Genomic DNA, 10598 nt, shown 5'->3' on the forward strand with positions numbered 1-10598 from the left:
TCACGACGCTCTGACGATGGCCATCGCGACGACGAGGAGCCGCGCTCGCAGCTTGACCCCACTGCATCGACCTCGGCTTCAGTTTCGACGTTACCTCGCCAGCAGCAGCCGCCACCGTCTCAGCGGCCGCGGTCTAGCCGCGACGACGACGTTTTCTGTCCGTCGTGCGGCCGACGGCGGCGCGAAGAGATCTCATGGATGATCGAGGACCTGGACGCCATCGAGCCGGCGCCGCTTGAATCACAGAGAACGCCGACGAAGCTCTGCAGCTGCGAGGAAGTCGACGTAGCCGGCAGAGCCGGTAGAGAGCGCGGTGACCTCCGGAAGATTCGCAGCGAGGTGAGATGGGCCACCAGCAGCTTCCTGTCGCCCGACGACGCAATCTGGGACCTGAGGAGGCGCACCAGCGAGGGCACAGAGTTCCGTTGGGAGCTCCACACCTCGAGCACCGACCTGGACCTCGCGAAGAAGACGAGATGCAGCTGCCACAGCCTGACCCCGGAGGAGAAGAAGCCGGAGGGTGTGCAACGCGGCGATCTCAGGAAGCACCACAGCGCGGAGACGGACAAGTGGTCGGTCAGACCGGACCACCTGCTGACGCCGATGCACGACCTAAGGAAGCACAGCAGCGACGACACGAGATTCGCGAGGGAGGCCAGGTGGCTGCAGGTGCCGGACGTGATGCCGAATCCGAAGCCCAGATGCACCTGTCCCAAGGTGAAGACACCGGCACCGGCGTCGCCGGAACAGAAAGTGATGGAGGAGCCGGAGAAATCGGCCCCGCCGCCGAAAGAGGAGAGAAGACTGTACTACTCCAAGTCGCTGGCACCCGAGGAGTCGGCCACGCCGTGGGAGAAGCCGGAGATGAAGAGGCAAGCCAGCGAGCAGCCGAAACCCATGAGAATCGAGAAGCCCAGGGAGAGACCCAAGCTGGAGCGTTCGGCTCAAGTGCGGAGCGAGAGCTCGAGGAAGTGGGGCCTCAAGGAGAAGATCGTCAGCCCGGTGGGCGAGAGCAAGAAGCCGATACGGGCGAGATGGGCGATGAAGCCGCACGTTTCCCTGCCCGCCGAGAAGAAGGCGCCGAAGTGGTACCGCAGCCAGGACGAGACGAAGAGCAAGAGCTTGCGCGAACGGCCCAAGTACAGCATACGGAGGAGCATGTCGCCGGAGCCGGATCCGCGGCAGGTAAGCAAGCTCGAGAACAGAATCGTGCGACGGCTGATCTCGCCGGAGATCACCATCACGAGCACCAAGTGGGCGCCGTACGAGGACTCGTCGCCGTTGCCGACGATCGGGATCAAGAAACGCGAGCAGAAGCACATCAGCGAGATCAAGTGGACGCCGTACGACGAGTCGCCGAGCGACATCCCGGTGATCGACGACACCAAGTGGTCGCCCTTCCAAAACGTCACGCCTACGCACTGCCCGCCACCGGACGCGACGCCCTGCAAGAGCGACGACGAGCAGTTCCGATGGAGGATGCTCAATCTGGTGGCGCCGTTCCCGCTCTACCAGGGTGGCTGGAAAGACGAGTCGCCGGAGAAGACGCCGCCGAAGAAGATCGCCACGCCGGAGGACCTGTCGCCGCCGGTGTGGTCGCCGATGGTGCCCGCTACGCCTACCAGCAAGCGAAGGAGTATCGCGCCCCAGCCGTCGATGGAGTCGCCGTCGGAGCGCAGGCCGAGCAAGTCCCGGCTCACCCGGAAGGGCGCGTTCAGGGCGAAGTCGATGGTGCCCACCACTCATCCCCTGGAGGACAGACTGCCGACGGCGCCGCCGCCGGTGATCGTACGCGCCGCCAGCGAGGAGACCAAGCGGCAGAGGCCCCAGCTAATGAGGTCCAAGGCCCTGTTGGACGTGCCGGTGCCGATCGACGCCACCAAGAGGTCGCTGAGCGAAGAGGGGCCCCGTATGCGTCCTCGCGAGCGCCCGAGGGCGCCCGGCAGGGCTCGCAGCGAGGAGGTGTCCAAGTACGGCGACCCCTGGTTCGAGTCGCCGGAGCTGCGCGAATACGTCACCACGGTGTGATCGTGTCTGGAGACCGACGTTTGGGTACCACGTACCCGGGAATCTAGACGTTCGGTCTCCAGACGACGCGATCGACGCGCGACTCTCCGCGCGCGAGACGCGTGAACTCGCCTCGCTCGTTGTTGTGCCGCTTATCCCGCGACGGGAGAGATTATTTTCTAATATCCGTTATTCCGCGCTTTTATAAAGTTACCGCGTGGACGAGGTCGAAGCGAGAGAAACGACGGCGCCGTCGAGTCGCGGGGAAGCTTCAAGCCGAAGAGACCGGGCGTCCCGCGCGCACCGGAGCGCGATCGGTCTTTCCACGCAAGGGCCTCACGAAGAGTAACGCACCTTCGAAACCACCTAAGAAACGAGACGGCTGGGCACGAGAGCGAAGATTCACAGCGGCCGGGTAAAGCAGATCCTAACACTCGATCGTCCGCGGAGGCGCTGAATACACCTCGTTGGCCTATACGAAGACTACGGATGGAAAATACCAGAAACAAAACCAAAAAAAAGAAAAAGAATACAAAATTATAACAAGCTGCATCACTTCGAACATTCGGCATTCGACGATCATTCTCACGAGAGGGGAAAACAGAAAGAAAGAAAGAGAGAGAGAGAGAACAAGAGAAATACAAAGAGACGAGTCTAAGAAACGGACGAAAGTCGAGGCGAGGGGTCAAGGACTGATTATTATTTAAAAAAAAAGAAAATAGCGTAATATATACGTGTGCGTTTTGTTGCGACCGCGGGGGGGGGGCTGGGGGACGCAGCTGTTCCTCGCCGCGGGTCGCGGCGTCTGAATGTTCTCAGCTCAACAGGAAATGTACGGTCACGCGCGACCGGACGTGCACGACTCGGCCGGCGGATCGCGGCGAGACGGCGGCGAGAGGCCGGCGCGTCATCGGCCGGGTGCGCGGTGACGATGAGGCGACAGTTCATGTAGCACGTTGATCGACAGCTCTAACGTAATTAGGTATATAACGCTACTGATTAAAGTACCGACTCTAGCGATAATAATAGGAATAATAATAATAATAATATAATAATAATAATAACGACACGGAGTCTAGCGACTGCAGGCGCGACTCGTTGGTTCGAGCGGTGAGCACACTGCTGAGGCATCGACGACACGCGCAGCTCGCGTCCGCCGAGCGGATCCGCTCGATCCCGGACGCGCGCTCGCGCGCGTGAAACACTACAAGTTTAATTGTGTACGTACGCTGCGCGTATATGCGTAATATATAATATTTATAACGTTCGCGAGTATAACGATTGTGTAGGAGGAGACGTGATAAAGAAGAATAGAAAGAAAAGGGGAAGAGGAAAAAGAGGGAGAGAAAGACGAGGGGTGAAGCGGTAGGAGGGAGTAAAAGAGACGACGAGAGATGACGATGATGGGAGAGAAGAGAGGAGGAAAAGCGCGAGGATGCGACGACATCTCGAGCGGTCATCCAAGGATCACCTCGTTCCAGGGAAGCAAGCGGATTCAGAGGTCCGTTCGATCGAGAGCCGTCGGGGAGCTCGACGAGATACGACTCTTTGTTACATTCGTTCTTACCTTTCTTTTTATACGTGACATTACACAGCGAGTGTCGCGCGCGTGTATTCTCGCGAGTGTATTCTTACTCGCGACACGATCGATTTCGTTTACGTACGGGCGACGGTCCAGCGGCCGTGTGACGAAGAAGAAAAAGGAAAAGGAGAACAGCAGCAAGAAGTAGAAGAGGGAAGACGGCTACGCTGGATAATACGTCGGCCCCGTGTGTATGTGTGTGCCGGCGCGTGCAATATTAATTAAAAGCGTCGAAACGTCGGTGGACAACCGCGTGGAGATGGGGTACTAAGAGGTAGGAAAAAAGAAAGAAAATGACGCACCGTGAGACAGGTGCGTCCGCGGGGACATCAGCTGCGCGTAATTGACCATTGTTTCCCTTCCGCCCTCTCGGTGGCGACGGTCGTCAGTCGTTTTCGAACGACCCCGTGTCTCGTTGCCGCTATCGCGTCGCCATTAATCGCGCGCGCTGCCGTTCGTTACGTTTCCGATTCCGTCGCGCGTTTTCATGCACCCTCCACAGCCCTGTCGGAGTAACGCGCTCATCCGTGTGATCATCTTTCCCCGTGCGTGTGTTTTTGCGAGAACGACCACAGCAGGACGCGGCGTCATTATCAGTAATGTACCTTACCGGGCTGATAACAGCGACGGGGGCAGCATCCTCGTTGCTTAAGTACGACGTCGTAAGCCGGTGATTAGCGTTAACTACCGGGAGGACAGAGGTCGCGCGCGTCGGTTACAGGCGAGTGCACTCGAGCGACAGACGCCGGCGAGAGTAGCCGGCGATGATTACAGCCCGACACCTCGGCTACCTTCCTTCCTGCCTGCCCGCGTAGCCGGCTGCGCTCGTGGCCCGATCTCGTGGCCGCGTGAACGATCTCGCCGTCGGGCATAATCGCGTAATCTCTTTTAGGATAGCTCCGCAATTAGCGCGCGAACGCCCTCGTTCCAGAGACGCGCGAGTCTCCTCGCGCAGCTTCGTGTACTTACCGCTCTCTCTCTCTCTCTCTCTCTTCCTTCGGTCCGCGCCAGCAGTTCATTCTTTCTCCCTCTGGTTTCTCATCGGTCGTCTGTAATCCCGCCGGCGATATCGATTAGCGATATTTACTTAGCACGTACGCGTACGTAGTAGACGTTAATTACTCGAGTACTCGAAGTATCCACACGGCGAGCAGCAGGCCGTTCGTGGTTTCGTGACTTCGGACTCACCACGAGATCGGGCGTCCCGAACGTACTTCAAACGCATCCCCTTCGGGTGGAGGGGGGGGACGCGATCTCGCGAAACGCGAGAGTCACGAAGCACCGAAGTGGCGAAAGGGAGCGAGAGGAATGCCGCCGAGGCGAAGGACAGAAAACAATGTTTCTCTCTCTCTCTCTCTTCGGCCCGCCGGAAAGTCGAGTGCTAGCGCGGTGCCAGCGAGCCGCACTCGGCCGCGACTTTGGCGCGGTTTCGCGAAGGCAGGCGCGCGGGATCGCGGATTCCCCGAGCGGAAGAGGTGACGCGATGCATTCGAGCGAACGCGCAACTCGTCCGCGCCACTGTCCGCCGCCGACCTCCCGCGAGAGGGCTCTCGCGAATGGGCTGTCATCGCGAGGATCAGAGTCCCTCAAATAAGAGTCTAGCCATCTCGCGACTTTTTCACCAAAAATGGTGTCTGGTTTGTGACTGGAATGCCTTTATCTGTGTGAATAGCGTTGGCAATATTTCGAGACATATTTCGCTGTAGACACATATACGTTATCTATCTCATTTTGTACATAATATTATTTATATAAAAAGAGATTTTCTAATTTTTTATAAATCGATCTTACCAACAACGCTTAGTTACAAATAAAGTCGATTTATTCGACAATTTTCGACAAGTCCCGTTTCGTCAAGTCACTTTTTGACCAAATAAGGAACTAGATCGATCAGTGAAAAATCGGAGATGGCGGGATTCTCGCGTGAGGGACTCTAACGAGGACGCGTGGCGCGCGCTTCATTCATTTCCGGCCGCTTCCATTGACGACGACTCCGCGAGATCGGCGACCCCCGGGAGATCGGCCGCGCGACGATTAGCGATCCGTCCGACGGTCGTTGCATTCATCATGCATCGAAGTCGCCGATGCCCTTATCTCAACCTTCTCCGACGCTCTCCAGGCAGCGATTGCACCGACGCGATTTAATTTACGGCAATGGAATCTCCGATACCGGGATCTTCGCGCGCGGAGGCACGAACGTTACTATTACGTGTGATATATACGTGTGACTATTTTCGAGAGTCTGGCTGCTTTTCCGTGTGTGTGTGTGTGTGTTTTCGATACATGTGTGCGCGCGCGCGCGCGCGCGTGAGTGCGTACATGCGGAAGAATTGTTGGTATAAAGACGCACTCCGATGGCGTCTTGACAGCTGCGTTCAGGAAACACAACGGTTGAGTGAGCGCTCGTTACCATTGGAATGTTCCTTTAAATCTACCGGGGATCTCCAAAGGGACATTTCAATCAAAAGCGATAATTACTCAACGGTTACACGGCTGTTTCCAAGCAACTCATAAGAACGTCTAAAGAACGTCTCTTAGACGTCTTATTTGATAAAAGACGTCTTTGCGACGTCTTGGTATTACTTGAGTTGTGTCTTCCGAACGCACATGATGAGAAGATACAGATCGAACTGCTTTTTAGCGTCATTACGCGAGAAAACGCGCACCGAGCGTCGTGAGTACGCGTAAATGTCGGAAGCACTTGAAGTTACCTCGAGGTACATCGAGTGTATTTCGGACGCGTTTAGGACTTTCGTTGGTTTTCATACTCGATTTCTCGCGTCGTGTGAGCGGAGTCGCGACCAATCCGAGATGTTACGAAGAGAGAGAGAGAGAGAGAGATGTTCTCCGTCGGCGCATCTCTCGCGCATTAGAAAATTTAACATTAACGTTAACGGTACCGCGGGTGCAACGCTGACGAGACATCGAGAGGTCGCGCACGATCACGCGAGGTCACCGCGCCCGTGTGTCGAATTACACGTACACGAATTACGCGTGCATTTTACCGAGTTACATAGCGATTTGTTTCTCCACGAACCACATACATATACATATAGATATGAGAAAAATATAAATATATATATATATATATATATATATATATATATATATATATATAAAATATAGTTTTTTCTCTCCCTGGTAGTGCGTACATATAGCGGATTTATTACGACGTCATTGCGTACTGTATGATATTATACATAGCATTAAAATGAGACTGTGTCGCGGTATCACACCAAGAATCGGAGAGAAAAAGAAAAAGGGAGGTAAAGATAGTGAGAAAGAGACACCCAACCGCCGTTCAGGCCGACATTTGTGTACGTCGCCGGACGGGGCGTGCGTGACTCGTGAGTACGACGCGTTCGTTCGAATTGTAGAGAATACGGATACGATTCTGAAAGCACGTCGAGAGAGAACGCTATACAGTATAAAAACAAAATTGTACCCGTGCTGCCATTAGCGTTAAAGCAGGAAACGAAGGTGGAATTAAGGTGCGAGGACAAGCCAAAGTATATAGTTAATGAAGATATACACGAATTTATGCCCATGAGGAGACGTACACTTATACATATAGGAAGAAAGGGGGAGAGAGAGAGAGAGAGAGAATGAAAGAGTGAGAGAGTGAGAGAAAGAACGAGAGAGCGAAAGAGCGAATGACACACGTATACAAACGCACGCATACTCGCATACATACGCTTAATTGCGTAAATCTACGTATGCATGAGGAAAATGTGGCGAACGAGGGAAAAGGTTTTTCTCGGACAACTTCTTAGTTTTCAGTCACGGCGACAAGTACAGAAGGGATCGCGGATAATTAATAAATTCGTTCGATCGCGCGGACTTTTTCCAACGTTACGTCGAAGCATTTTCATCACGATCTCCCGCCTGTCCCCGTGTGCAAAATTCAGAACGACGAAGTTTCGCGAGGGAGATCATCGTTGTGACACGCGACACGCGATGTGGAGATTTGTTTGTTACCGTCGAAAACGTAGCGAGCGCAAAATCGGCGAACATCGCAGGCGGCTCGTCCAGCCTTTTAACGCTCGTTTGTATTTTCCTTATAGCTTATACGGAGTTTCACGATTAAGTATATACCACAGTACATACCACCGGTGTCGACGACACGATTGATAAGCGTTTTAATCCCCCGGCGGTGAATTCATTATTTCGCGGCACGAGAATAAGTTTAGGGACCTTCATGTTGAATAATTAGCAGTCTCATCCTATGTATCGAGTATTAATCGAGAGATCGAGCGGCCATGAGCAATACGTATCTAGCGGTAAAAGACACACACACACGAGAACCATAAGACGAACATAAGTGAACCTGTGTTATAGCGGTTCGTAGCGTGTACTGTGTTCGAATGTGATCGATTTGTTACCTGAGTTCCCGAAACTATTGTTACGTTTGCGCTTATTTAGTATTATTCTTCCTCTTCTCCACACGAACGATATATTATTATTATTATATTATATTTATTATACGGTTAATCGTGTAAGAATATAATTCTAATTTTAATGCTATTTATTATTACATTGTGATAACGTGAAAACTCGTTTCTAGTTCGGCTCTTCTCTAGTCTCATTAATTATTCCGTCGATACTCAGTCCAAACCCCCCCGAATCCCCCTCCCCCCTCTGTCCCCGACTGTAATGACTTGTCAAACGATACGACGCGTCGCGGGATACGTAGATCTCGCGTATAGAAAGGTGCATCCTCTGTGCAACAAATACAATATACAACCCGTAAATATGAGGTCAATGTTGATTTGTTTAAATAAATGTAAGTTTGAAAACCCACTGTGGCATTTCTCTTCGACTCGCGTGTATTCCTCGCGTGAAAATACGAACAGAGAGGAGATTACGCAAGGCGCGTAGCACATCCTTCTTCGCTCTCCTTATAAGACGGACGCTCATACAAAGAGAGTTATTTTCACATTACGTAAGTATGGCATGGAATTTCGTCTTGAGAATTTCTGACTTCTCACTCATAACTATGCAGCGGCAACTTCGATCACGTCGCCTATTTTAACACTAAAAATGAGCGTCGAGCGTCAGCATGAAGAGGCACTTTAACGTGTACGGCGCCCGTCGCGAGAGAAACTTTCGCGATTTCCAAACGATATTCTTTCATAAAATCCTGCTTACAATAATGATTAGAAAATAGGTCCGCTAGAAATAGGAAGAATATCCATGTAGTTTAATAATATTTTATCATACTACTCTTTTCAATCATATGGAATATGAAAGTTTGTATAATCAGTTGATATTTTTCAATCATAGGCAATTATCATGTAATATCGTTATTTTATGATAAGCTATTTATAATATTCTTTCACAACGCTCTGCTTATAGTGATGGTTTTGAAAATGGATCTGATAGAAATGAAAAGAATATATATGTAGTTTAATCAAATTTTGATATTATCGTTTCCGATTGTGTTATCTATTATACAATTTATAATTTACATTTACAATTTCTAGTTTAAGAAATTTACATATCAATAAAAAATTTGAAGCGTACATACGAGATTCTCATGCTTTAGTGTGTGTATAAATTTTTTGAACTGTGGTGCAGCTAATTTAGCTAAAAAGAACAAACGATCTGTCTCTGTTTAAGGCTGGTATTACATGCATCATACGACGAGTTTGTCGGATGCCGATTGGCGGTCAGACAGAGAATTTCTAGAGTGTCTAGAGAAAAATTTAGGGACCCTTGAAATTCTTTATCCAACAACCAATTAGCACATCCGACAATGCTCGTCACACGACGCATAATAATACTAACTTAAGTTTTACAAGTGTATACTAGTGTAGCGAAAAAGAACAGACCTGATTTCAGCTTGATCACGTTGGAAATTGACGGATATGCAAGATGGCCGATCTGAACAAAGAGCTGAACGAGTATCTTCTCAGTAACAAAAATGAGAAGCAATACAAGATTACCATACCCACGGTAGCGATATCGAGGGCAAATTTCGGGAAATGGTTCGGAAAGAGCGATGACGAATCAAAAGAGGACGCAGGATGGATCAGAGGGGCACAAAAAGAATGTTGCCCTTCCATGGTAGTGCATTTCCCTATAACCTCAAAGAGCCGATGAATAATTGCGTTAACGTCAATTGATATTGATTTCGGTTAAATTCACATGAATAATTGCGCGAAGCGATTTAATCGTTCTAAGATTTGTGTGCGTGCACAAATTGTTTTTACATTTGACGCAATTTTCCCAAGTATATCGCGCGTTTCTCGAATCCTTGAAAAGCTCGTGTAAATAACAACGAATGTCTAGTTCTTCATTTTAAATGGAACATATTTTCATGCCCTTATATCCTGGCAGACGAGAACACAAAGGCTTGTATCTTTCGGCGTATGTTTCCTCCTGGGATTATTATGCTTCTGCCTGTCGGCAATATATATTCCTGTGTTGTTACTGAAAGCGAGAAAATTTGCCCTACTTTATTCCTTAGGTAGTCTTTTCTTTCTAACGAGGTATGTACGTGTGTATCTTTCTGCAAAGAATGACATATGTGCACAAAAATATCTCCCATTACATCTCTAACAGCATTTTTTCTTATATTACAGCTTCTGTTTTTTATGGGGACCAATGAGCTATACTAAATCATTATTCACAGCTGAAAAGAGGTGTTTTACCTTGTCATATTTCACAACCTTAGCAGGCACACTTTATTTTGCTCTACACTTGCAATCAACTCCCTTGACAGTATTTTGTGCTGTTTTGCAATTGATAGCTATGCTATCCTTTCTGATAAGTCATGTGCCAGGAGGCACAACAGGACTCATGTTTTTTACAAGAATGTTTAAATCATCTGTAAAGTCAACTTTGCCTGTATGATAGCACTATTACTTTTAGAATGTCAATGTTTTATAATAAAAATAACATCCCCTACTTGAAAGAGTACTCAAAAATATCACATAAGGTTTATATGAAATGGATAATGTATAATTTATTGAAAATACCTATATATATATATATATATATATATATA

The 10598-nt window shown here is 49.8% G+C and overlaps 2 protein-coding genes across 2 annotated transcripts; both read left to right on the forward strand.

The window, feature by feature from the left end:
* Window positions 1-176: 176 nt before the first annotated feature.
* On the forward strand, window positions 177-6676 carry LOC106744763 (pollen-specific leucine-rich repeat extensin-like protein 1). The gene has a single exon (XM_014619783.1). The coding sequence runs from the start codon at window positions 199-201 to the stop codon at window positions 2026-2028; it is 1830 nt and encodes a 609-aa protein (XP_014475269.1). The 5' UTR covers window positions 177-198; the 3' UTR covers window positions 2029-6676.
* A 2781-nt stretch (window positions 6677-9457) lies between these two features.
* On the forward strand, window positions 9458-10498 carry LOC106744756 (protein transport protein SFT2). The gene is made up of 3 exons (XM_014619775.1): window positions 9458-9655; window positions 9929-10080; window positions 10174-10498. Exons 1-3 carry the CDS (start codon window positions 9464-9466, stop codon window positions 10442-10444), a joined length of 615 nt encoding a protein of 204 aa, XP_014475261.1. The 5' UTR covers window positions 9458-9463; the 3' UTR covers window positions 10445-10498.
* The last annotated feature ends 100 nt before the right edge of the window (window positions 10499-10598 follow it).

Source organism: Dinoponera quadriceps, unplaced genomic scaffold (assembly GCF_001313825.1).
Source record: "Dinoponera quadriceps isolate SergipeBrazil2010 unplaced genomic scaffold, ASM131382v1 scaffold1471, whole genome shotgun sequence".
In the NCBI taxonomy this organism is placed as follows: Eukaryota; Metazoa; Arthropoda; class Insecta; order Hymenoptera; family Formicidae; genus Dinoponera; species Dinoponera quadriceps.